Source organism: Mobula birostris, chromosome 4, assembly GCF_030028105.1.
Source record: "Mobula birostris isolate sMobBir1 chromosome 4, sMobBir1.hap1, whole genome shotgun sequence".
Classification (NCBI taxonomy): domain Eukaryota; kingdom Metazoa; phylum Chordata; class Chondrichthyes; order Myliobatiformes; family Myliobatidae; genus Mobula; species Mobula birostris.
The window spans coordinates 208,296,982-208,322,188 of NC_092373.1; the positions used below are offsets into that span (position 1 = coordinate 208,296,982).

Sequence of the window (25,207 nt, forward strand, 5' to 3'; positions counted from 1 at the left end):
TATTTAAGAAACAGTTGGATATGTTTTTACATAGTAAGGGAATTAAGGGTTATGGGGAAAAGGCAGGTAGATGGAGCTGAGTTTTCAGACAGATCAGCCATGATCTTATTAAATGGTGGGGCAGGCTCGATGGGCCAGATGGCCTATTCCTGCTCCTATTTCTTATGTTCTTGTGTGCTTATGTTTACCTAACATGAGTCTTCACCAAGGAATCCCGTATTCTCATGGTGTGCCAAAATATCTGAGCTTTTGTCTCATAGCCAAGCCTCGTAGTGAGCAGTCTGGCTGTATTTCTTCAAGTATTGACTTGTTAGATCTTCTTGCTGTCCAACGAGCTCTTAACACTTTCCTCCAACATCCAAGTTCAGAGGTGTTAACTTCTGTATTCAACCTCACTGATAGTCCAGCTCTCACAGCCACACATCACAACTGAAACACCATAGAATTGACTATACGGATCTTTGAGGACAATGTTATGTCCCTGCTCTTCAGTATTTTATCTAAATTTGTCATTGCTGACCTCCCCAGAAGTAAGTGTGTTTAATTTCATGGCTGCAGTTACCATCTGTAGAAATCTTTGAATCGAGGAAGACAAAATCCGTCACTGCTTCCACTTCCTTTCCATTTATTACCACGGAGTTAACAGGGCTGGTCGACATAATCTTGGTCGTCTTAATATTGAGCAACTAGCCAGCTTTTGCACTTTCTTCTTTCACTTTGATTAGAAGCTTCCTCAGATCCTCCTCACTTTCAGGCATTAGAGTAGTGTCACCTGCATATCTGAGGTGGTTAATATTTCATCCGGCAATTTGGATTTCAACATTTGAGTCCTCTAGAGCAGCATTCTCATGACGTATTCAGCATATAGATTAAATAGGTAGGGTGACAGTATGCAGCCTTGTCATACTCCTTACACAATCTTGAACCTGTTTGTGTTCAGTTCCAACTGTTGCTTCTTGATCTTCGTACAAGTTTCTCACAAGGCAGATCAGGCATTCAGGTGCCCCATTTCCTTAAGGATTTACCGTAGTTTATCATGGTCCACACTGTCGAAGGCATTACAATAGTCAACAAAAGCTAGATGAATACTTTTCTGGAATTCCCTCGATTTCTCCATTATCCAGGGTAGGTCAGCAATTTAGTCTCTGGTGCCCCTGCCGCTTGTACGTCCGGCAGTTCTCATTCCATATATTGCTGGAGTCTTGCTTGCATGATCTTTAGCATGACCTTGTGAGCAAGTGAAATTAGTGAAATTGTTCGGTAATTTGAACATTCCTTTACATTTCCCTTCTTGGGAATTTCCTTTACTCCATGTAATACTGATACATCTGACTTCAGCTCTTATTCTCAGATTTCAGGATGAAGTTAATCATATTGTGATCACTTTCCTCTTGGGCTTCTTTTACCTTAAGCTTTCTTATCAATTCCAGTTCATTGCACAACACCCCATCCAGAATAGTTAATCCTCTAGTGGGCTCAACCACAACCTGCTCTAAAAATCCATCTCATAGGCCTACTAGAAATTTCCTCACTTGGAACCCCACAATACCATGTTTTCCCAATCTACCTGCATATTGAAATCTCCCATGACTATTGTAACATTACTCATTTTGCATATATTTTCTATCTTCCGTTGTAACTTGTAGACCACGCCCTTACTATTATTTGGAGGTCTGTACATAACTCCCAGTAGGGTCTTTTTCCCCTTATGATTCCTTAGCTCTATCCACAACAAGTCAACACCTTCCAACCCTATGTCATCTCTTTCCAATGATTTAATTTTATTTTTCACCAACAGAGCCATTCCACAGCCTCTCCCTTCCTGCCTTCCTGCCTATCATAAGTCCATAAGACCATAAGACATAGGAGTAGAATTAGGCCATCTAGCCCATCGAGTCTGCTCCTCCATTCGACCATAGCTGATCCTTTTTTTCTCCCCTCCTCAGCCCCAGTTCCCGGCCTTCTCCCCATAACCTTTGATGCCATGTCCAATCAAGAACCTATCAATCGCTGCCTTAAATACACCCAACGACCTGGCCTCCACAGCTGCATGTGGCAACAAATTCCACATGTTCACCACCCTTTGGCTGAAGAAATCTGTCTGTATCTCTGTTTTGAAAGGGTGCCCCTCTATCCTGAGGCTGTGCCCTCTTTTCCTAGACTCTCCCACCATGGGAAACATCCTTTCCACATCTACTCTGTCTAGACCTTTCAACATTCGAAAAATTTCAATGAGATCCCCCCTCATCTTTCTAAATTCCAGTGAATACAGACCCAGAAACATACAACGTTCCTCGTATGATAACCCTTTCATTCCTGGAATCATCCTTGTGATTCCCAATTGCTACCTCCTACCAATCAGCCAATGCTCTAACTATGTTAGTAACTTTCCTGTAATACCATGGGCTCTTAATTTGGTAAGCAGCCTCATGTGTGGCACCTTGTCAAAGGCCTTCTGAAAGTCCAAATATACAACATCCACTGCATCCCCTTTATCTAACCTACTTGTAATCTCCTCAAAGAATTCCAACAGGTTCTTAGGAAGGATTTTCCCTAAGGAAGCCATGCTGACTATGTACTATCTTGTCCTGTGTCACCAAGTACTCCATCACCTCATCTTTAACAATTGACTCTAACATCTTCCCAACCACTGAGGTCAGGCTAACTGGTCTATAATTTCCTTTCTGCTGTCTTCCTCCTTTCTTTAAAGAGTGGAGTGACATTTGCAATTTTCCAATCCTCTGACACCATACCAGAGTCCAATGATTTTTGAAAGATCATTTCTAATCTCTAACGCTTCCTCTTTCAGGACCCTAGGATGCAGTTCCTCTGGTCCGGGTAACTTACATACTTTTAGATCTTTCAGCTTTTTGTATTTGTCTTCGTCACCACTGATCCAACCTGCAAGTTAATTTTTAGGGTGTAATAGTAACTGCACCCACTTCTCTTCCTTCACACACTACAACACCTGGCACACTGCTAGAGTCTTCCACAGCGAAGACTGATGCAGAATACTCATTTAGTTCTTCTGCCATCTCCTTGTCCCCTATTATTATTTCTCCTGCCTTATTTTCTAGTGGTCCTATATCCACTCTCATCTCTCTTTTTTACATACTTGAAAAAGCTTTTACTATCCACTTTGATATTATTTGCTAGCTTGCTTTCATATTTCATATTTTCCCTTCTGATGATTCTTTTAGTTCTCTGTAGGTTTTTAAAAACTTCCCAATCCTCTATCTTCAACTAATTTTTGCTTTGTTGTATGCCCTTTCTTTTGCTTTTACAATAGCTTTGACTTCCCGTGTCAGCCACAGTTGTACTATTTTACCATCTGAGTATTTCTTCATTTTTGGAATACACATGTCCTGCACCTTCCTCATTTTTCCCAGAAACGCACACCATTGCTGCTCTGCTGACATCCCTGCCAGCAGCTCCTTCCAATTTACTTTGGCCAACTCCTCTCTCATATCACTGTAATTTCCCTTACTCCACTGAATACTGCTACATCAGACTTTACTTTCTCCCTATCAAATTTCAAGTTGATCTCACTCATATTGTGATCACTGGTTCCTATGGGTTCTTTTACCTTAAGCTCTCTAATCGCCTCCGGTTCATTACATAACACCCAATCCAGTATAGCTGATCCCCTTGTAGGCTCAACGACAAACTGCTCTAAAAGGCCATCTCTTAGCATTCAACAAATTCACTCTCTTGACATCCATTACCAACCTGATTTTCCCAATCGACCTGCATGTTAAAATCTCCCATGGCTACCATAACATTGCCCTTTTGACATCTTTTCTATTTCCTGTTGTAACCTGTGGTCCACATCCCAGCCACCGTTGGGAAGCCTGTATATAACTGCTGTCAGGGTCCCTTTACCCTTGCAGTTTCTTAACTCAACCCACAAGGATTCAACATCTTCTGATCCTATGTCACATCTTTCTACTGATTTGATGCCATTCTTTACCAGCAGAGCCACACCAGCCCCTCTGCCTACCTTCCTATCCCCCCGATACAATGTGTAACTTTATACTTTATTGTCGCCAAATAATTGATACTAGAACGTACAATCATCACAGCAATATTTGATTCTGCGCTTCGCACTCCCTGGAGTACAAATATTAAATATTAAAAATAGTAAAAATTAGTAAATATTAAACAATTAAATTATAAATCATAAATAGAAAATAGAAAAATGGAAAGTGAGGTAGTGCAAAAAAAAAACCGAGAGGCGGGTCTGGATATTTGGAGGCTACGGCCCAGATCCGGGTCAGGATCCGTTCAGCAGTCTTATCACAGTTGGAAAGAAGCTATTCCCAAATCTGGCCAACGACGATCTTGGATATTCAGCTCCGAACTACACCCATCCCTCAGGCACGATTCAGTGATGGCCACAATATCATACCTGGCAATCTGTAAAAGTGCAACAAGATCATCCACCTTCTTATACTCCGTGCATTCAGATACAACACCTGAGTCCTGTACTTGCATGCTTAATGTACTGATACACTGACTGCACGCTGCCTCCCCCAGAAGAGATCCCAAGGATCTGAAGCCCTGCCCCCTGCACCAGCTTCTCAGCCATGCATTTATCTGCTACGCATCTATACTTTTGATACATTGTGCATCTTGGACGTTCAGCTCCCAGCTATAATCTTAAGAATCAAGTGATTCTTAACTGAAACTACTGTAGCTGCCTCAATCACGTCTTCTGGCAACTTGCTCCGTATACCCAGCATCCTCCGCATGAAAAAGTTGCCCTCGGGTTCCTCTTCAGCCTTTCCCCTCTCACGCTAGATCCTTGCCCCTAGCTTTGGACTCCCTACCCTGCAAACTACCACCCACCTGGGCCACGGCAGACTTGCTGATTTCTAAGAGAACCTACTCACTCCACTGCCTGCCTTTCACTCTTGGGATTTTCCTTACCCTCACCTGGAAGATCCATCTCATATGCTCTCTTTACTCTCCTGATTTCCCTTTGAAGTGCGTGTTTGTTCTTTTGAAAGGAAACACCCCACACCCACTGAAACACCGACACAGAAAAACCCCGTACCCACTGACAACTACGCAGAAACACCCCACAACAACTGACAACTACACCGAAAGACACCACACCCACTGAACCACTGACAAAGAAACATCCCACACCCATTGACACCGACACAGAAACACCCCACACCCACCAACAAAGAAACACCCCACACCCACTGACACCTACACGGAAACACCCGACACCCACTGACACCTACACCGAAACACCCCACACCCACTCAACCACCGACACAGAAACACCCCAAACCCACTGAACCACCCACAAACACCCCACACCCACTAAAGCCAAAGTGCCCTGTGACTGCCGTCTTAGTTACCTGCCCTGCCTCATTCCTCAAGACAAACAGAATCAAACGTATTGTGACACTCCAGGGTGGAGGTGAGGTGTGTGGAGGGGACGTGGTCGACAACCCACCCCTGCATTTCTAATAACCTGCATTGTTTATTGTTCTTTGTTCAAATGCTTTTGTGGGAATATGGTGGGAAGTTCCAGTTCATTTATTGTTACATTTTAGCTTGGGTTATACAATTATTCGCTTGTGTATTTGTGGCCACCCTAACCGTAACGGAGGTGTGTAGTAATCACCTCAGCCGTCTGTATGAGACTGAGCTGTTCCCTCTCTGAGCCATAGCGGCCGGTCTGCTTTTGTGTTAATCACAGTAAAACTGTCGCTGAGGTTAACAAGCTTCCTTGTCTGTCACTGAATGCTCACCACAGTACTGTCACTCTCTTACATGCAACAGGATAGTGTAAAGATGGAAAATTACAAAATAAATTAGGTGTAAAAAAAAAAAAGCTGAGGAAGTGAGTGTAACAATTTGTAAATTATGCTGCAGCCATATAAAACGTTGGTTTGAGCACACTGGGAATACCATGTGCAGTTCCATTCACCTCCAAGGGGACATTGCTTTGTGGATCCAGAACTGGCTTGCCCACAGAAGGCAAAGAGTGTTTGTAGATGGGTCATATTCTGCATGGAGGCTGGTGACCAGTGGTGTGCCTCAGGGATCTGTTCTGGGACCCTTACTATTTGTGATTTTTATAAATGACCTGGATAAGGAAGTGGAGGGATGGGTTAGTAAGTTTGCTGATGACACAAAAGTTGGAGGTGTTGTAGATAGTGTGGAGGGCTGTCAGAGGTTGCAGCCGGACACTGATAGGATGCGAAACTGGGCTGAGAAGTGGCAGATGGAGTTCAACCCAGGTAAGTGTGAGCTGGTTCATTTTGGTAGGTCAAATATGATGGCAGAATATAGTATTAATGGTAAGACTCTTGGCAGTGTGGAGGATCAGAGGGATCTTGGGGTCCGAGTCCATAGGACACTCAAAGCTGCTACACAGGTTGACTCTGTGGTTAAGAAAGCATAAAATACATTGGCCTTCATCAATTGTGGGATTGAATTTAGAAGCCGGGAGGTAATGTTGCAGCTATATAGGACCCTGGTCAGACCCCACTTGCAGTACTGTGCTCAGTTCTGGTCACCTCACTACAGGAAGGATGTGGAAGCCACAGAAAAGGTGCAGAGAAGATTTACAAGGATGTTGCCTGGATTGGGGAGCATGCCTTATGAGAATAGGTTGAGTGAACTTGGCCTTTTCTCCTTGGAGCGATGGAGGATGAGAGGTGACCTGATAGAGGTGTATAAGATGATGAGAGGCATTGATCGTGTGGATAGACAGAGGCTTTTTCCCAGGGCTGAAATGGTTGCCACAAGAGGACACAGGTTTAAGGTGCTGGGGAGTAGGTACAGAGGAGATGTCAGGGATAAGTATTTTACTCAGACCGGTGAGTGCGTGGAATGGGCTGCCGGCAACGGTGGTGGAGGCGGATAGGATAGGGTCTTTTAAGAGACTTTTAGATAGCTACATTGAGCTTGGTAAAATAGAGGACTGTAGGTAAGCCTAGTAATTTCTAAAGTAGGGACATGTTCGGCACAACTTTGTGGGCCAAAGGGCCTGTATTGTGCTGTGGGTTTTGTATGTTTCACTGAAGGAAGGATGTGATAATGCTGAAGATTGTGCAGAAGATTGTTCTGGTCTGGGCGAGGGGGAGGAGGTTTAAAGGGGTTCTAGGGGATAAATGTTTCACACACACAATAATTTGGATGTGGCATGAGCTGCCTGTGGAGGCAGGGACGGTAACAGTATCTGGATATGTTCTAGAATGCACAGGACACAGAGGGATTTGGAAATAATGCTGGGAATGGGACTAGTAAAGATGGTTGGCATGGATGAGGTGATTCTGTTCTGTACAACTGAATGACTTTACGGTCTCATCTACCACTCTGTGTGGAAGAACTTGCTTCTCACATGACCTTTAGACTTCCCTCTATCACCTTCAACCTGTGATCTGGAGTATTGGACATTCTCACCCTGGGAAAGAGACTCTGACTGTCTATCCTATTTATAACCTGATAAACCTTTATCAGACCTCCCTTCAGCCATTTCTGTTCTGGAGTAAACAACCCAAATTTGTCCAGTGTTTCCTTATAACTCATACCCTCTAATCTAGACTGCACTCTGGTGAAACACTTCAGCATCCTCTCCAAAGACTTGATACCCTTCCTGTAAAAGGGTGACCAGAATTGCACACACGACTCCAAAACCAAAGTTTTTCGTAGGTGTAACATAACTTCAGTGTGCCAACCAAAAAGGGCAAGTGTGTTTATGTGCCTTCGTTGCCATTGTATTGCCACATTCAGCAAGTTATGGCCTTGGACCCAAGATCCTTCTGTATACCAATGTTCCCAAAATCCCACCAGTTACTGCAAACTTCCCTACAGTGAGGCATGTCACTGTTACAGTGGGATAGGTTAGGGTGGGATACAGCCAGACGATGCTGAGGATGTTCTACGAGTCTGTGGTGGCCAGTGCTATCATGTTTGCTGTTGTGTGCTGAAGCAGCAGGCTGAGGGTGGCAGACACCAACAGAATCAACAAACTCATTCGTAAGGCCAGTGGTGTCGTGGGGATGGAACTGGACTCTCTCACGGTGGTGTCTGAAAAGAGGATGCTGTCTAAGTTGCATGCCATCTTGGTCAATGTTTCCCATCCACTACATAATGTACTGGGTGGGCACAGGAGTACATTCAGCCAGAGACTCATTCCACCGAGATGCAGCACAGAGCGTCATAGGAAGTCATTCCTACCTGTGGCCATCAAACTTTACAACTCCTCCCTTGGAGGGTCAGACACCCTGAGCCAATAGGCTGGTCCTGGATTTATTTCATAATTTACTGGCATAATTTACATATTACTATTTAACTATTTATGGTTTTATTACTATTTCTTATTTATGGAGCAACTGTAACGAAAAACAATTTCCCCCAGGATCAATAAAGTATGACTATGTTAGATGGGCAGAGAGGCCTGCCCTGGTTTGTATCTTTGTGTGTAAAAGGAGGTGGGGGTTATGTGAGGTGCAGAATATCTATAGAAAGTTATATACATGGGTGCATATGCGAAGAGAGCAAGATTCAACGTGGGCCGGTACCCAGGAGATGAGGTCCCTCAGGATTATATATGTGGACGTGTGCTGTATATGCAGATGGGTAGGGTGAGGTCCCTCAGGATGAGGGAGTGACGACCGTGCAGGGCTCTGTCTTCTTGTGGGTGTCTCTCTGGAGTGACACAGCAGGCAACAGGCCATTCAGCCCATCTGTAATAATCTCATCTTCCACACTTAGCTCCAGTGTGTCAACATACTGACCCTGCTTCCTACATTCAAAATCTAACTTGTCTACATACCCTACGAGTGGCAGGGCATGGCACTGACCCCTGTGGAACGCCACCAGTCTCTCTCAGGTCTCAGTCACTCTAATCAGCGATTGTTGTGTGGCGCGGTCTCGATGCCTGTGGACCGGGATGTCCCTGGGGCTGTGCTGACTGTTATCTGCCTCTCCCCTAGGGTCAGGCCCAATCCTGCTGGATGATGTGTTCTGTACTGGAACCGAGACCTCTCTCGCCGACTGCAAGACCAAAGGCTGGAAGATCCACGACTGCCAACACTCAGAGGATGCTGGAGTTCGCTGTGACCCCCGTGAGTACCAGCCTGGGGGGTGGGAATGGGATGCTGGAGTTCGATGTGACCCCCGTGAGCACTAGCCCGTGAATGGGGGGGTGGGAATGGGGTGCTGGAGTTCGATGTGACCCCCGTGAGCACCAGCCCCTGAATGGGGAGGGTTGTGAGAATTGTGGGGAGGGGTGTCAGAGGATGCCGGGTTTCTCAGTGATCCCGTGAGAACCAGCCCAAGGGGAGGGGGTGGAAATGGCGGGGAGGAGTGTCGGAGGATGCTAGAGTTCGATGTGACCCCCGTGAGCACCAGCCTGGGGGAGCAAGGTGGGAAAGGGAACAGGGGAAAGTGTGCCAGAAGATGTTAGAGGTTGCTGTAACTCCTGGCGAGGGGAGGGTAGGGGATATGGATGGGACAGACGGGTGGGGGCCCAGGTTGGGAGGTGGAAATGCTGGTCTGTGACTAAGTATGATGGGGTCACATTGGACTTGACAGGACAGGCGGGGGAGCTGCCAACTTATCGCCTGGACCAGATATCCAATCTGCACCAATCCCTCAACAAGTTGTACCTGAGCCAGAAAAACTGCCAGGTGAAGATCCTGGTGCAGACAGCGAGCAAAGGCCCTGTGAAGCTACACTTGTGTGCCCATCGCCTCATCCTGGGTCTGAGCAACGATGGAAACCTCATTAGCGCGAACAGGACCAGCGGTGTCCAGATCACAGTCAGACAAGAGTGTCTGCGCTACGTCGAGAACTTCATCAGGTAGGGAGATCCACTTCCGTCTGTCTTTCTGAGTGAGGCCCCGGCAATGGAGGGTGTCTCCTTACACTGGGACCCAGTGAGGGGGTCCCAAGGAATGGCCTGAGGGAATGGTTACCCTCACCCTCTCCCACCCCCGTCCACTCTCCACCCACTCATCCTCTCCCACCCTTCATCCTCTTACCGTAAGACCATTAGACATAGGAGACCATTCAGCTTGTCTAATCTGCTCAGCAGGTACATGAAATGTATGCAATATACATATAAACGATTCAACTTCGCAGACAGAGGAGTGCTCCGCTGTCCATCGTGGCTGATCCCGGATCCCACGCAACCCCGTACACCTGCCTTCCCACCATAACCTTTGATGCCCTGACCGATCGGGAAACTATCAATTTTTGATTTAAAATATACCTTTGGCTTTGGCCTCCACAGCTGCCTGTGACAGAGCATTCCACAGATTCACTACTCTGGCTGAAAAAAATCCACCTTACCTCTGTTGTAAAGGGTTGCCTCTCAGTTTTGAGGCTGTGTCGCCTAGTTCTGGAGACTCCCACCACAGGAAACATCCTCTCCAACTCTACTCCTTTCAGCATTCAGTAGGTTTCAATGAGATCCCCCCAGCATTCTTTTAAATTCCAGTGAGCACAGGGCCAAAGCTGCCAAACACTTCTCATATGTTAACCCTTTCATTCCCGGAATCATCCTTGTGAACTTCCTCTGAACTCTCTACAATAACAACACATCCTTTCTGAGATATGGGGCCCAAAACGGTTGACAAAATTCCAAGTATAGTTTGACAAGTGTCTTATAAAGTCTCATCATATTTTGTTTTAATATTCACCTTGTTTTAATATTCTAATCCCCTTGAAGTTAATGCCAACATTGTATTTGCCGCCTTTACCATAGACTCAACCTGTGTGGAGGTCTTGCATGAGGACTCCTCAGTCCCTTTGCACCTCTCCTGTTTGACTTTTCTCCCCATTTAGATAATAGTCTTCACTATTCTATCTTTTACCAACATGCATTTCCCAACACTGTATTCCATCTGCCAATTTTTTGCCCATTCTTCCAAGTTCCGCTGCAATCACATTGTTTCCTCAGCACTACCTACCACTCCACCTATCTTTGTATCATCTGCAAACTTTGCCAGAAAGCCATCAATTCCATTATCTAAATCACTGACAAACAATGTGAAAAGTAGCAACCCAATACTGACCCCTGCGGAAAACCACTAGTCACTGGCAGCCAACCAGAAAAGGCCCCTTTACTCCCACTCGCTGCCTCCTGCCTGCCAGCCATTCCTCTATCCATGCCAGTATCTTTCCTGTAACACCATAGGATTTTATCATGTTAAGCAGCCTCATGTGTGGCATTTTATCAAATGCCTTCTGAAAATCCAAGTAAATGACATCCATTGCCTCTCCTTTGTCAACCCTGCTTGTTACTTCCTTGAAGAACTCGAACAGATTTGTCATTCAAGATTTCCCTTTACAGAAACCATGCTGACTTTGACTTATTTTATTATTAATTTCTGAGTACTCCGAAACCTCATCCTTAATAATGGACTCCAACACTTTCGCAACCACTGAGGTAAGGCTAACTGGACTATAATTTCCTTTCTTTTGCCTTCCTCCCCTCTTAAAGAATGGTATGACACTTGCAATTTTCCAGTCCTCCAGGACCATGCCAGAATCAAGTGATTCTTATATGATCATGACCAATGCACCTGTTATCTCTCCAGCACTCTTTCAGGACTCTGGGATGTAGTCCATCTGGTCCAGGTGTCTTATCCACCTTCGGACCATTCAGTTGGACTATCACTTTTTCCTTTGTAATTGCAATGGCACTCACCTCTGTTCCCAGACACTCAAGGACCTCTGGAGTACTGCTAGTGGCTTCCACAGTGAAGACTGATGCAAAGTACTTATTAAGTTCATCTGCCATTTCTTTGTCCCTCTACCTCACTAGCATTATTTTCCAGTGGTCCAATATCAACTTTCACCTTCCTTTTACTCTTTATATAACTTTTGGTATCCTGCTTTATATTATTGGTTAGTCTGACATCATATTTGGAAAAGAGTATAGCTGACATTGTGGGAGAGAACCTTCAGTAGGATTTGGTCCAAAACGTCGAGCGTACTCTTTTCCAGAGATGCTGCCTGGCCTGCTGAGTCCTTCAGCTTTTTGTGTGTGTTGCTTGGATTTCCAGCATCTGCAGATTTTCTCTTGTTTGCCCTCATATTTCATCTTTTTCCTTTCTTATTGTTTTTTCAGTTTCATTTTAGATTTTAAAAACTTCCCGATCATCCAATTTCCCTCTCACTTTTGCTACGTTATATGCCCTTCCCTTGGCTATTATGCAGTCCTTAATTTCCTTTGTCAGTCACAGTTGCCTACCCCTGCCATTTGAGAACTACTCCTGTGGGACATACCTATCCTGCACCTTGTGAATTATTCCCGTAAACCTCAGCCACCTCTGCTCTGCCATCATCTCCACCAGTATCTTCCTCCAATCCACCTGGGCAAGCTTCTCTCTCATGCCTCTGTAATTCCCTTTATTCCATTGCAATACTGATACGTGTGACTTATGCTTCTCCCTCTCAAATTGTAGTTTGAATTCAATCATATTATGATCACTGTCTTCTAAGGGTTCCTTTACATTAAGCTCCCCAACAAGCTGTAGGTTATTACACAACGCCCAATCTAAGATAGCTTTTCCCCGAGCAGGCTCAAGTACAAGCTGCTGTATAAAGCCATCTCACAGGCATTCAGCAAATTCCCTCTTTTGCGATCCAACACCAGCCGATTTTCCCAATCACCTTGCATATTGAAGACCCCCATTACAATTGTGTCATTACTCTTATTACATGCCTTTTCCAGCTCCCTTTGAAATCTCAATCCCACATCTTGGCTACTATTTGGAGGCCTATCATCAAATCAGAATTGTGCACGGTCCCCTACTTGACAGATAACAGACATCACCACCGAAGTGGCCACGCGAATATTTGGGAGAATATTCAAAGTTCAAAGTAAATTTACGTATATGTCACCATATACAACCCTGAGATTCATTTTCTTGCAGGTATACTCACTAAATCCATCACAGAATAATAACCATAATAGAATCAATGAAACACCACACCAATTTGGATGTTCAACCAGTGTGCAAAAGACAACAAACTATACAAAAAAAAGAACTAATAATAATAAATAAATAAGCAATCGATATCAAGAACATGAGATGAAGAGTCCTTGAAAGTGAGTCCATAGGTTGTGGGAACATTTCAATGATTGGGCAAGTAAAATTAACCCCTTGGGTTAAAGAGCCTGATGGTTGAGGGGTAGTAACTGTTCCTGAACCTGGTGGTGTGAGTCCTGACACTCCTGCACCTCCTTCCTGATGGCAGCAGTGCAAAGTGAGCATGGCCTGGTTGGCGAGGTCCCTGCTTTCCTAGGACAACGTTTCCTGTAGATGTGCTCGATGGTGGGGAGGACTTTACCTGTGATGGACTGGGCCGTATCCAATACTCGTAGGATTTTCCATTCAAGGGCATTAGTGTTTCCATACCAGGTTGTGATACAGTCAGTTAAAACAGTCTCCACCACACCTCTGTAGAAGTTTGTCAAAGCTTTGGATGTCATGCTGAATCTTCGTAAACTCCTTAAAAAAGCAGAGGTGCTGCCGTGATTTCTTTCTAATTGCATTTACGTGCTGGGCATAGGACAGCTCATCTGAAATGATAACAACGAGGAATCTCCACATTTGATCCTCCAATGAGGACTGGCACACAGACCGCTGGTATCCTTCTCCTGAAGTCAATAATCAGTTCTTTGGTCTTGAGATAGAGTAAGAGGTTCTTGTTGTGACACCTTGCAGCGAATTTTCAATCTCCCTCCTACTTACTGAATCATCACTGTTGATTCAGCCTATGACAGTGGTGTCATCAGCAAATGTGTGTTTGGCATTGGAGCTGTGCTTAACCACACAATCATACATGAAAAGTGGGTACAGAAGGGGGTGAACACACAGCCTCTGCTGTACTTGCGCTGATGGAGACTGAAGAAGAGATGTTGTTGGAAATCCAAACTGACTAGGGTCATACGGCAAGAGGAGTGTCCTCTTTTGTAAATTTTTCAGTTAATTCCTTTTCCAAAGGTAAACAGCTTTCCATAGGTATTTCTATGATTAGTTACCCTCGTGAATTTGATCTTGTAATTGTATCCTCCAAGAAACAGAGCCCATCTCTGCATTCATGCTGTTGCTGTTTGTGGATTGAAAATGGATACTAGTGGTTGATGATCAGTAATGAGGGTAAATTCTCTCCCGTACAGGTACTGGTTGAAATGTTTTGCACCCCAAGCCAGACTCAAGACCCCTCTGTTGACCTGTGCTTATTTTTTCTCTATAACGGTAAGAAAACGTGATGCAAATGCTACAGGTCATTCACTCCCATCACTCATAACATGTGACATGGCTGCATCTATATCAGAAGGCAAGGAGTCACAGGCAAGCTTCACTGGATGATGTGGATCATAATGTGTGACCACTGTGTCTGACATCACCATTTCCTCCGCCTTTTGGAAAGCCACCTCACACTGTTTCATCTATTGTGATTTCTTTCCAATCTGTAGTACAGTTCATGGGATGGAGCACAGTGGCCAGGTTTGGCAAGAACCTGTTATAGTAATTGACAAATCCTAAAAAGATCACAACCATGACACATCCTTTGGTCTTGGGGCCATCTCTGCTTGAATTTTCTTGGCACACTTATATCCTTGTACGGCAATTGTTGACCACAGTAGGTGATGCTTGGTTTAAAGAATTCACACTTGTTGCATCATGCTCTGGGCCCATAATCATCTAATCATTTTAACTCTGTCTTGAGATTTTGGAGATAGAACATAGAAATTTACATCACATTACAGGCCCTTTGGCCCACAATGTTGTATCAGCCATGTAACCTATTCTAGAGACTGCCTAGAATTCCCCGAGCACATAGCCTCTATTTTTCTAAGTTCCATGTACCGATCTAAGAGGCTCTTGAAAGACCCTTCTGTACCCTCCACCACTTTAGCTGGCAGTGCAGTCCATGCACCCACCACTCTCTGTGAAAAACTTACCCTTGACATCCCCTTTGTACCTACTTCCAAGCACCTTACAACTACGCCCCCTTATGTTAGCCATTTCAACCTGGGAAAAAGCCTCTGACTATCCACACAATCAGTGCCTCCCATCATCTTATACACCTCTGTCAGGCCACCTCTCATCCTCCGTTGCTCCAAGGAGAAAAGGCCAAGTACACTCAATCTATTCTCATAAGTACGCCCTCCAATCCTGGCAACATCCTTGTAAATCTCCTCAGCACTCTCTCTATAATATCCACATCCTTCCTCTAGTAAGCTGATCAGAACTGAACACAGTATTCCTAGTGGGGAGTGACCAAGGTCTTATATAGCTACAGTATTACTTCACAACTAAGTCCCACAGCTGATGAATGCCAACACACCATACGCCTTCTTAACAACACTGTCAACCTGTGCAGCAGTTTTGAGTGTCCTATTGACACAGACCCCAAGATCCCTCAGATCCTCCACACTGCCAAGAGTCTTATCATTAATACTACATTCTGTCTTCAAATTTGACTGACCAGAATGAACCACTTCACACTTATCTGGGTTGAACTCCATCTGCCACTTCTCAGCCCAGTTCTGCATCCTATCGATGTCCCACTGTAACCTTTGACAACCCTCCACACTATCCACAACACCCCCAACCTTTGTGTTATCAGCAAACTTACTAACCCATCCCTCCACTTCCTCATCCAGGTCATTTATAAAAATCACAAAGAGGGATCCCAGAACAGATCCCTGCAGAACACCACTGGTCACCGACCTCCATGCAGAATATGAACATCTACAACCACCTTTTGCCTGCTGTGGGCAAGCCAGTTCTGGATTCACAAACCAAGGTCTCCTTGGATCCCGTAACTCCTTACTTTCTGAAGGAGCTTTGCATGGGGAATCTTATCAAATGCCTTATTGAAATCCATATACACCACATTCACTGCTCTGCCTTCATCAGTAAGGATTCAAAAAATCCTCAAAGAATTCAATCAGGCTCGTAAGGCACAACCTAACCCTTAAGCTATACTGACTATCCCGAATCAGATTATGTCTCTCCAAATGCTCATAAATCCTGCCTCTCAGGATCTCTCCAACAACTTGCCCACTGAAGTCAGACTCACTGGTCTATAATTTCCTGGGTTATCTCTACTCCCTTTTTTGAACAAGGGAACAACATTTGCAACCCTCCAATCCTCCGGTACTTCTCCTATCCCTATTGATGATGCAAAGATCATCGCCAGAGGCACAGAAATCTCCTCTCTCGCTTCCCATAGTAACCAAGGGTATATCTCATCCAGTCCCGGTGACTTACCTAACTTAATGCTTTTCAAAAGCTCCAGCACATCCTCTTTCTTATTGTCTATATGCTCAAGCGTTTCAGTCCACTGTAAGTCATCCCCACAATTGCCAAAGTCCTTTTCCCTAGCGAATACTGAAGCAAAGTATTCATTAAGTACCTCTGCTACCACTGCCAACTCCGTGCACACGTCTCCACTATCGTACCTGACTGGTCCTATTCTCACACAGCTCATCCTCTTGCTCTTCACATACTTGTAGAATGCCCTGGGGTTTTCCTTAATCCTGTCCACCAAGGCCTTCTCATGGCCCCTTGTGGCTCTCCTAATTCCATTCTTAAGCTCCTTCCTAGTAATTTTCTAGTGCTTGAACAGTACCTAGTTTCTTGAACTTTTCATTAGCTTTTCTTCTTAACTAGATTTTCTACATACTTTGTGCATCATGGCTGTTTAACTCTACCATCCTTTCCTTGCCTCAATCAAACATACCTATGCAGAACTCCATGCAAATGTTCCCTGCATGGCACAGGCAACAATCCTGAGATTACTACCTTTGAGGTCCTGCTTCTCAGCTTCCTTCCTAACTCCCTGTATTCTGCTTTCAGGATCTCCACCCTTTTTCTACCTACGTTGTTGGTACCAATATATACCACGACCTCTGACTGCTCACCCTCCCTTCTCAGGATATTGTAGACGCGCTCAGAAACATCATGAACCCTGGCACCTGGGAGGCAAATTACCATCCTTATTTTTTTGCACGGCCAGTGCTAATTCCCCCAGGTAGGTTGTCCCCTCCCCAACAGAACTCAAAATGGAGTACTTATTTATTGTTAAGGGGGACAGCCACAGAGTTGCTCTCCGCTACCTGATGCCCTCCCTTCCCTCTTGTGATACTCTCTTATCTGTCTCCTATGGCCCAAGAATGACTACCTGCCTGTCACTCCTGTCTATCACCTCCTCACTCTCCCTAACAAGCCGAAGGTCATCGAGCTGCAGCTCCAGTTCCCTAACTCGGTCTCTAAGGAGCTGCTGCTTGATGCACCTGGCACAGATGCGGCCATCAGGGAGGCTGGAAATCTCCCAGACATCCCACGTCTGACAGCCAGAACAGGCCTCACAGTCATACCCACCACTCTAGTGCACTGACTCCTTCGAAACACTCCTTTTTTAAATTCTTCTCCCCAATCTGTGTGAAGCTCTCTCTCTCTCTTCGAATTGATTGTTCTGCCACTAATGCACCGAGACCCGTGAAATGCTCCTTTTTAAAAACTTTTCTCCCCGACCTGTGCAAAACTCTCTGAATCGATTGGTCTGCCACTAATGCTCCTTATCATCCTTACTGCTGGCACCGAGTGCCCGGGCATCCTTGCAGCACCTGGTCGGAGTCTTTCTGTCAGAGTGCGCGTGCAGGTGCCACTCCAAAAATAAGCCTATACTGTATTAGCAATAAGGTCCTTTGTGATTGTTTACGGTGACTTTGGACTGTTCTTCCATTTTGATGACTAAATGGCCTAATTCTGCTCCTATGTCTTATGGGCTTATCTCCATCTGTAGGTCGGCTGCAGCTATGTCTGCTTTGCTTAAATGTTTCCTTCCAGAATGATCTGCAAAGATATCCACTATCCTGACCAGAGGCTATTGAATAGTGCTGGGTTGATGATATCCTTAAAATCACCACATTTTCTCACCGACCTGTTTTTTTGGTTACTGGGATCACTGGCATTGCCATGGACTCTATTCAACTTTGGAAACAATTCCTTCAGCCTCCATCGCCATCAGGCTCACTGGCTGTTTTACCATGGATGTATATCTCTTGCCTTTGCAAGGACCAGACCCACTACAATTTGCCTATCGTCACAATAGGTAAGGCAGACACAATCTCAATGGCTCTCCACGCAGCCTTGGATCACCTGGACAATACAAATGTCAGGATGTTGTTTGTTGACTATAGCTTGATGTTTAACACCATCATCCTTACAGTCCTGATCAAAACTCTCCAGAACCAGGGCCTCTGTACTTCCCTCGGCAACTGGATCTTCAACTTCTTATGATCTGTATGAATTGGTAATAACATTGCTGCTGATCAATGTTGGTATGGTTCAGGGATGTGTGTTTAGCTCACTGCTCTACTCTGCCTTCAACCATGACTGTGCTCAAATGGCATTTATAAATTTGCTAATGATACAACCATTGCAGGCAGAATCTCAAATGGTGAGGAGAGAGCGTATAAAAGTAAGATATACCAACTAGTTGAGTGGTGTTGCAGCAACAACCTTGAACTCAACATCAGTAAGACCGAAGAGCTGATTGTGGACTTCAGGAATGATGAGACGGAGACATACACCAGTCCTCATGGAGGGATCAGAAGTGGAGAGAGTGAGAAATTTCAAATTCCTGGGTGTTAATATCTTTGAGGACCTAACCTGGTTCCAACATATCAATGTGGCTATAAAGAAGGCAAGACAGCTGCCATATTTCATAGTTTGAGGAGATTTGGTATGTCACCTAAAACACTCAAAAACTTCAACATCTGTACCTAGAGAGAATTCTGGCTGGCTGCATCACCACCTGGTATAGGGGTGCTTCTGCACAACATCGAAGTAAGCTGCAGAGAATTGTAAAGTTCGTCACCAGCATCCATAGTATCCAAGGCATCTTCAAGGAGCAAACAAGGAAGTATCCATCATTACGGACCCCCCACCACCCGGGACATGCCCTCTTCTCATTGCCACTATCAGGAAGGTGATTCAGAAGCCTGAAGACACACACTCAGTGATTCAAGAACAGCCTCTTCTCCTCTTCCATCCGAGCTTTGAATGGACATTAAACTCACTTACATGAGAAAATCTGCAGATGCTGGAAATCCAAGCAACACACACAAAATGCTGAACAGATGAAGGGTCTTGGCCTGAAATGTCGACTGTTTGCTCTTTTCCACAGATGCTGCCTGACCTGCTGAGTTCTTCCAGTATTTTGTGTGTGTTGCAACACTACCTCACTACGTCACTTCTGTTTTTGCATTACTTATTTAATTTTATTATTTAACATACTGTGTGTGTGTGTGTATATATATATATGTGTATGTATGTGTATGTATATGTATGTGTGTGTATGTATGTATATATGTGTATGTATGTGTGTATGTGTATATGTATATATATGTATATGTATGTATATGTGCATGTATGTATATATATATATGTATGTGTGTATATATATATATGTGTGTGTGTATATATATATATATATATATACACACACACACTTACTGTAATTGTTTTTTTCCCATATTTATCATGCATTGCATTGTACTGCTGCCTCACAGTTAACAAATTTTATGACATATGCTGGTGATATTAAACCTGATTCTGATAAGGAACCATACTGGCTTTGCAAAACGAGGGTGTGGCATATTCATTTAACACTATTTTACTCTTGATGTGCTTTTACCCCTGATTGAGGAGTTGCAGAACCTGGGCCTCTGTACCTCCCTCTGCAATTGGATCCTCGACTTCCTAACTGGAAGACCACAATCTGTGCGGATTGGTGATAACACATCTTCCTCGCTGACCATCAACACTGGTGCACCTCAGGGGTGTGTGCTAGCCCACTGCTCTACTGTCTATATACACATGACTGTGTGGCTAGGTATAGCTCAAATACCATCTATAAATTTGCAGATGATACAACCATTGTTGGTAGAATCTCAGGTGGTTTTGAGAGGGTGTACAGGAGTGAGATATGCCAACTAGTGGAGTGGTGCCGCAACAACAGCCTGGAACTCAATGTCAGTAAGACGAAAGAGCTGATTGTGGACTTCAGGAAGGGTAAGATGAAGGAATACATACCAATCTTCATAGAGGGATCAGAAGTGGAAAGAGTGAGCAGCTTCTAGTTCCTGGGTGTCAAGATCACTGAGGATCTAACCTGGTCCCAACATATCGATGTAGTTATAAAGAAGGCAAGACAGTGTCTATACTTTATTAGGAGTGTGAAGAGATTTGGCATGTCAACAAATACACTCAAAAACTTCTATAGTTGTACTGTGGAGAGCATTCTGACAGGCTGCATCACTGTCTGGTATGGTGGGGCTATTGCACAGGACCGAAAGAAGCTGCAGGAGGTTGTAAATCTAGTCAGCTCCATCTTGGGCACTAGCCTACAAAGTACCCAGGACACCTTCAAGGAACGGTGTCTCAGAAAGGCAGCGTCCATTATTAAGGACCTCCAGCACCCAGGACATGCCCTTTTCTCACTGTTACCATCAGGTAGGAGGTACAGAAGCCTGAAGACACACACTCAGTGATTCAAGAACAGCTTCTTCCCCCCTGCCATCTGATTCCTAAAAGACATTTAGTCTTTGGACACTACCTCACTTTTTTAAAAATACAGTATTTCTGTTTTTGCACGTTTTTTTAATCTATTCAAAAAATACATATACTTTTATTTATTTATTCCTTTTCTAGATTATGTATTGCATTGAACTGCTGCTGCTAAGTTAACAAATTTCACGTCACATGCCGGTGATAATAAATCTGATTCTGATTGAGATTTTCAATGTTTGAGATCATCAACAGCATGCAGATTAGTGCTCTTTTTGAAACTGCAACTTGCCTTTTCATCTTTTTCTCTTCCTTCTGAAGTCCATTTATTTTTGTCTACCCAGTATGCTCTTTGTCTGTGTCCTACTTTGTTACATTTTTGGCATGCTTTGCTTTTAAACCGGCATAGTTTATGTGGTTTATGTGAACCTCTGCCACAACGGTAACACAATTTGTTTGGCCAGATCAGTTTCTGTCCAGACGCAGCAATTTGGTTCCCATTCATTTTCATTCCTGACTGCAGCTCAGTTGTGTCTCTGTCTGCTGTTTCCATTGATACAGCAATTTTAACTGCTCTTTTGAATAATAGTTGTTCTTCAGTTAAGAGCTGATCTTGAATTCTTTTTTATAAGATTCCACAATCTAAGCTATTTGTCAGTGCATCATTAAGCCCATCACTGAACTGGCAATGCTCAGACAGCTTCAATTCAGCCACATATGCTGAACCGGACTCCCTTTCCTCTTGATTCTGCTTACGAAGCCTAAAGCATTCTGCAATCAACAATGGTTTGGGTTCTAAATACTTTTTTCATTATGTTAACAATATCAGCAAAGCTAATTCTGGCCAGTTTGATTGGAGCAGTTAAACTAAGCAAACTGAATGCTCCTTCACCTATTGCACTCAGTAAAACTGACACTCACTTCTCAGTGGCTGTTCCATTTGCGTTAAAATACTGTTCAATTTGTTCAGTGCACATCACCCAGCTATTTTTTGTGCAATCAACACATTTTCTTTCCGATGCAGCCAGCCAATTCTACGTTTTCTCTATTTATTATAATCTTATTACCCTCCAGTTTCAGCATATCCTTTCTAATATAAGGGGCCCACTCCTGCTCACAGTGCTCCAACGGAGGCCTCACTAGTGCTTTATAAAGTTTCAGAATTACAACCTTCCTTTTATATTCTAGTTCTCTTGAAATGAATGCTAACATTGTGAAACATCCTGGCTTCCTCGGCTGCGTAGGTCTAGAGAAGACAACCTCCGGCCCCACCAAACTCGTCAGACTGAGGCACGCTCCATCCCACCCCAAACCCCTATCTGTGTGGATGCTGTGTCATTTGTTACAAATTAATGCCACAAAATAACACTGCATATGATTAAAGGAATTATATTTATGAATCTTAACTGAAGAGTTAGTAAAGAATACCAAAAAGGAAAGGGCGCATTCTGATTAAACAGTCAAATGTGCACAAACTGGAGCTCATCTTGAACTTCTCTGTCACCCACGCGCTGGGCCCTCGGTCAACGTGAAAGCACACACCACCTTCCGAACGTCGCTCGCAGTCCGTCTCGAATAAATGAGTCTCCTCCCAGATTGTATGTTACGACTCTGGTTCTCCCCAGCGTCTTCTCTCTTTATCTCCTCACGAACAAAAGCCCAACCTCAGTCTCCCTCACCAGAGAAACCTCCCCTTAATCTGAACAGCCTAATTGGATGGCATATATTTCTCCATCTTCAACAGTAACCCAAGCAAGCTTGAAAACAGAACAGACTGCTTGTGCAGAACTGCCAAAATGAAGTACATACAGCATAACAGTTAAAATGTAAACCAGGGCATTACAGTTGCATTTGCCTTCCTCACCACAGACTCAACCTGCAATTTAACCTTTCGGAAATCCTGCACGTCCCTTTGCAGGTCAGTTTTTTTGTTTTCTCTCTACTTAGAAAATAGTCAACCCTTTAATTTCTTCTGTCAAAGTGCATAACCATACACTTCTCAACACTGTATTCCATCTGCCATTTCTTTGCTCATTCTCCTAATCTGTCTATGTCCTCCTGTAGCCTCTCTACTTCCTCAAAACTACCTGCCCTCCACCTACCTTCATATTATCTGCAAACCTTTCAAAAAAGCCATCAATTCCATCATCCAAATCATTGACAAACAATGTGAAAAGTAGCGGTCCCGATACTGAACGCTGAGGAATACCACCAGTCACCGGCAGCCAACTAGAAAAAGCTCCCTTTATTCCCACTCATTGCCTTGGGTTAGCATGGACCACTTGGGCTGAAGGGCCTCACTCTGTGCCTCCACATATTTTTCTGTGATTTGGCCAAACCTGCTTTAGGCCACAGCCAGACACGGGCTCAATCCCTGCTGACAGTGATGAAGCTCAGGAAACCTGTTTACCTTGCCAGCTCAGTGATTGGTATCTGCAAGACCATGCAAGGAACAAAGAAAAAGGCTTAGGATCTGGAGCAGGCCATTTGGTCCATCACCCCTGCTTACTATCTACAATTCAACAGCCACCATTTCAGCTCAGGGCTGTTGGAAATGGGAGTTTAATTCCGACGCTGTCTGTAACGAGTTTGTAGGTCCTCCTGCTGACCATGTATGTTTCCTCCAGGTGCTCTGGGTTTCTTCCCCAGTTAGCAGGTTAATTGATAATTGCAAATTGTCCTGGGATGAGCCCAGGGGTTAAATCAGTGTGTTGCTGGGCTGAAAAGGCATGTTTCGAGCCGTATTTCTAAAGAAATCAATCAGATAGATGGCTGCTGATCGGAGTTTGAACTTGTCACCACTTCCTGCCCGCTGCCCAGACCTTGACCCGTGTCGTCCAACAGACATTCATCCCCAGGTGTTCAGCTCCTACCGTTCCCTTGGGTGCAAGAAGATTAGTGTCTGTGTGGAGGGAGCACACGTTGGGTGCAGGAAGGAGGTGGCGTGAACCCACTGGGACCAGGAGGAGCGTGATGAGGTAAGGCAGTGTATGTGCAGAAGGAGTGGTCCCCACCCACTGTCTCCACGGGTGCACGGTGTCCACTCACCATTCTCTTATGTTCAGGAAGTGAGCTGTTCTCCACCGACCATCACCGCTGGGTTCAGGAAGGGAGTGGTGTCTGTCACTGTCCCCTGGGTGCAGGAGGGATGTGGTGTCTGTCACTGTTCCCCTGGGTACAGGAATGGAGCAGTGTCCGTCACTGTCCCCCTGAGTGCAGGAATGGAGCAGTGACCGTCACTGTTCCCCTGGGTGCAGGAGGATGTGGTGTCCGTCACTGTCCCCCTGGGTGCAGGAATGGAGCAGTGACCGTCACTGTCCCCCTGGGTGCAGGAGGGATGTGGTGTCCATCACTGTCCCTAAGGATACATTCAGTGCAGTTTTACGGAGTTGGACTGCGATCAATCACTGAGCGAGATTCATTAGGAAGGATGATTAAAGATAAGGCAGGCACAAGTGGAGCAGCCATCAAACATGAATTTGATTTGATTTGATTCTTGCGACGGCCTTTTGTGAGTGGGCCAGTTTTAGGGTGGCCTGGGTTCATCAGTCTTTGGTGAGATCTGGCTTGGGCAAGGTAAGTATCTGGTAAGTTTCTCTTTTTCTTTTTTTTTTCCATTCCTAGCCTGTTGGGATACAGTTAGTTCAGCGAGAATGATTCCAAGGGCTGTGTTATGTTCTTTGCGTGAGATGTGTACAACGTAAAAGCAAAAGAGGGCATACAACAAAGCAAAAAGTAGTGGGAAGATAGATGATTGAGAAGCTTTTAAAAACCTACAGAGAGCAACTAAAAAAAGTCATTAGAAGGGAAAAGATGAAATATGAAAGCAAACTAGCAAACAATATCAAAGTGGACAGTAATAATAACAGGGGAGAAGGAGATGGCCGATGAACTAAATGAGTATTTTGCATCAGTCTTCACTGTGGAAGACACTAGCAGTGTGCCAGCTGTTGTAGTGTGTGAAGGAAGAGAAATGGGTGCAGATACCTAAAGCTACATAAGTCACCTGGACTAGATGAATCCCACCCTAGGGCTCTGAAAGAGGTAGCAGGAGAGATTGAAGAGGCATTGGTAATGATCTTTCTAAAATCACTGGACTCCATTCTTTTGGAAAGGAGGAAGGCAGCAGAAAGGAAATTATAGACCAGTTAGCCTAACCTCAGTGGTTGGAAAAATGTTGGAGTCAATTGTTAAGGATGAGGTTATGGAGTACTTGGTGTCACAGGACAAGGTCAGCATGCTTTCCTTAAGGGAAAATCTTGCCTGACAAATCTGTTGGAATTATTTGAGGAGATTACATGTAGGATAGATAAAGGGGATGTAGTTGTGTGGGCAAGTGGTTAAGGCATTGGACTAGCTACCTGAAGGTCGTGAGTTCGAGCCCCAGCCGAGGGAACGTGTTGTGTCCTTGAGCAAGGCACTTAACCACACATTGCTCTGCGACGACACTACTTCCCAGCTGTATGGGTCCTAGTGCCCTTCCCTTGGACAACATTGGTGTCATGGAGGGGGGAGATTTGCAGCATGGGCAATTGCTGGTCTTCCATACAACCTTGCCCAGGCCTGCGCCCTGGAGAGTGAAGATTTTCCAGGTCTCGCAAGACTAACGGATGCCTTAAGTAGATGTTGTATAT

At 44.6% G+C, this 25,207-nt stretch overlaps 1 protein-coding gene across 1 annotated transcript in view; it reads left to right on the plus strand.

Annotated features, from left to right (window-relative positions):
• Nucleotides 1–25,207, plus strand: part of LOC140197109 (galectin-3-binding protein-like) — a 54,656-nt gene that overhangs the window by 23,452 nt on the left and 5,997 nt on the right. The window contains exons 4-5 of the mRNA XM_072257024.1: nucleotides 8,964–9,095; nucleotides 9,565–9,832. Of these exons, the coding sequence (XP_072113125.1) occupies nucleotides 8,964–9,095; nucleotides 9,565–9,832 (400 nt within the window). The remainder of the gene's footprint in view (nucleotides 1–8,963; nucleotides 9,096–9,564; nucleotides 9,833–25,207) is intronic.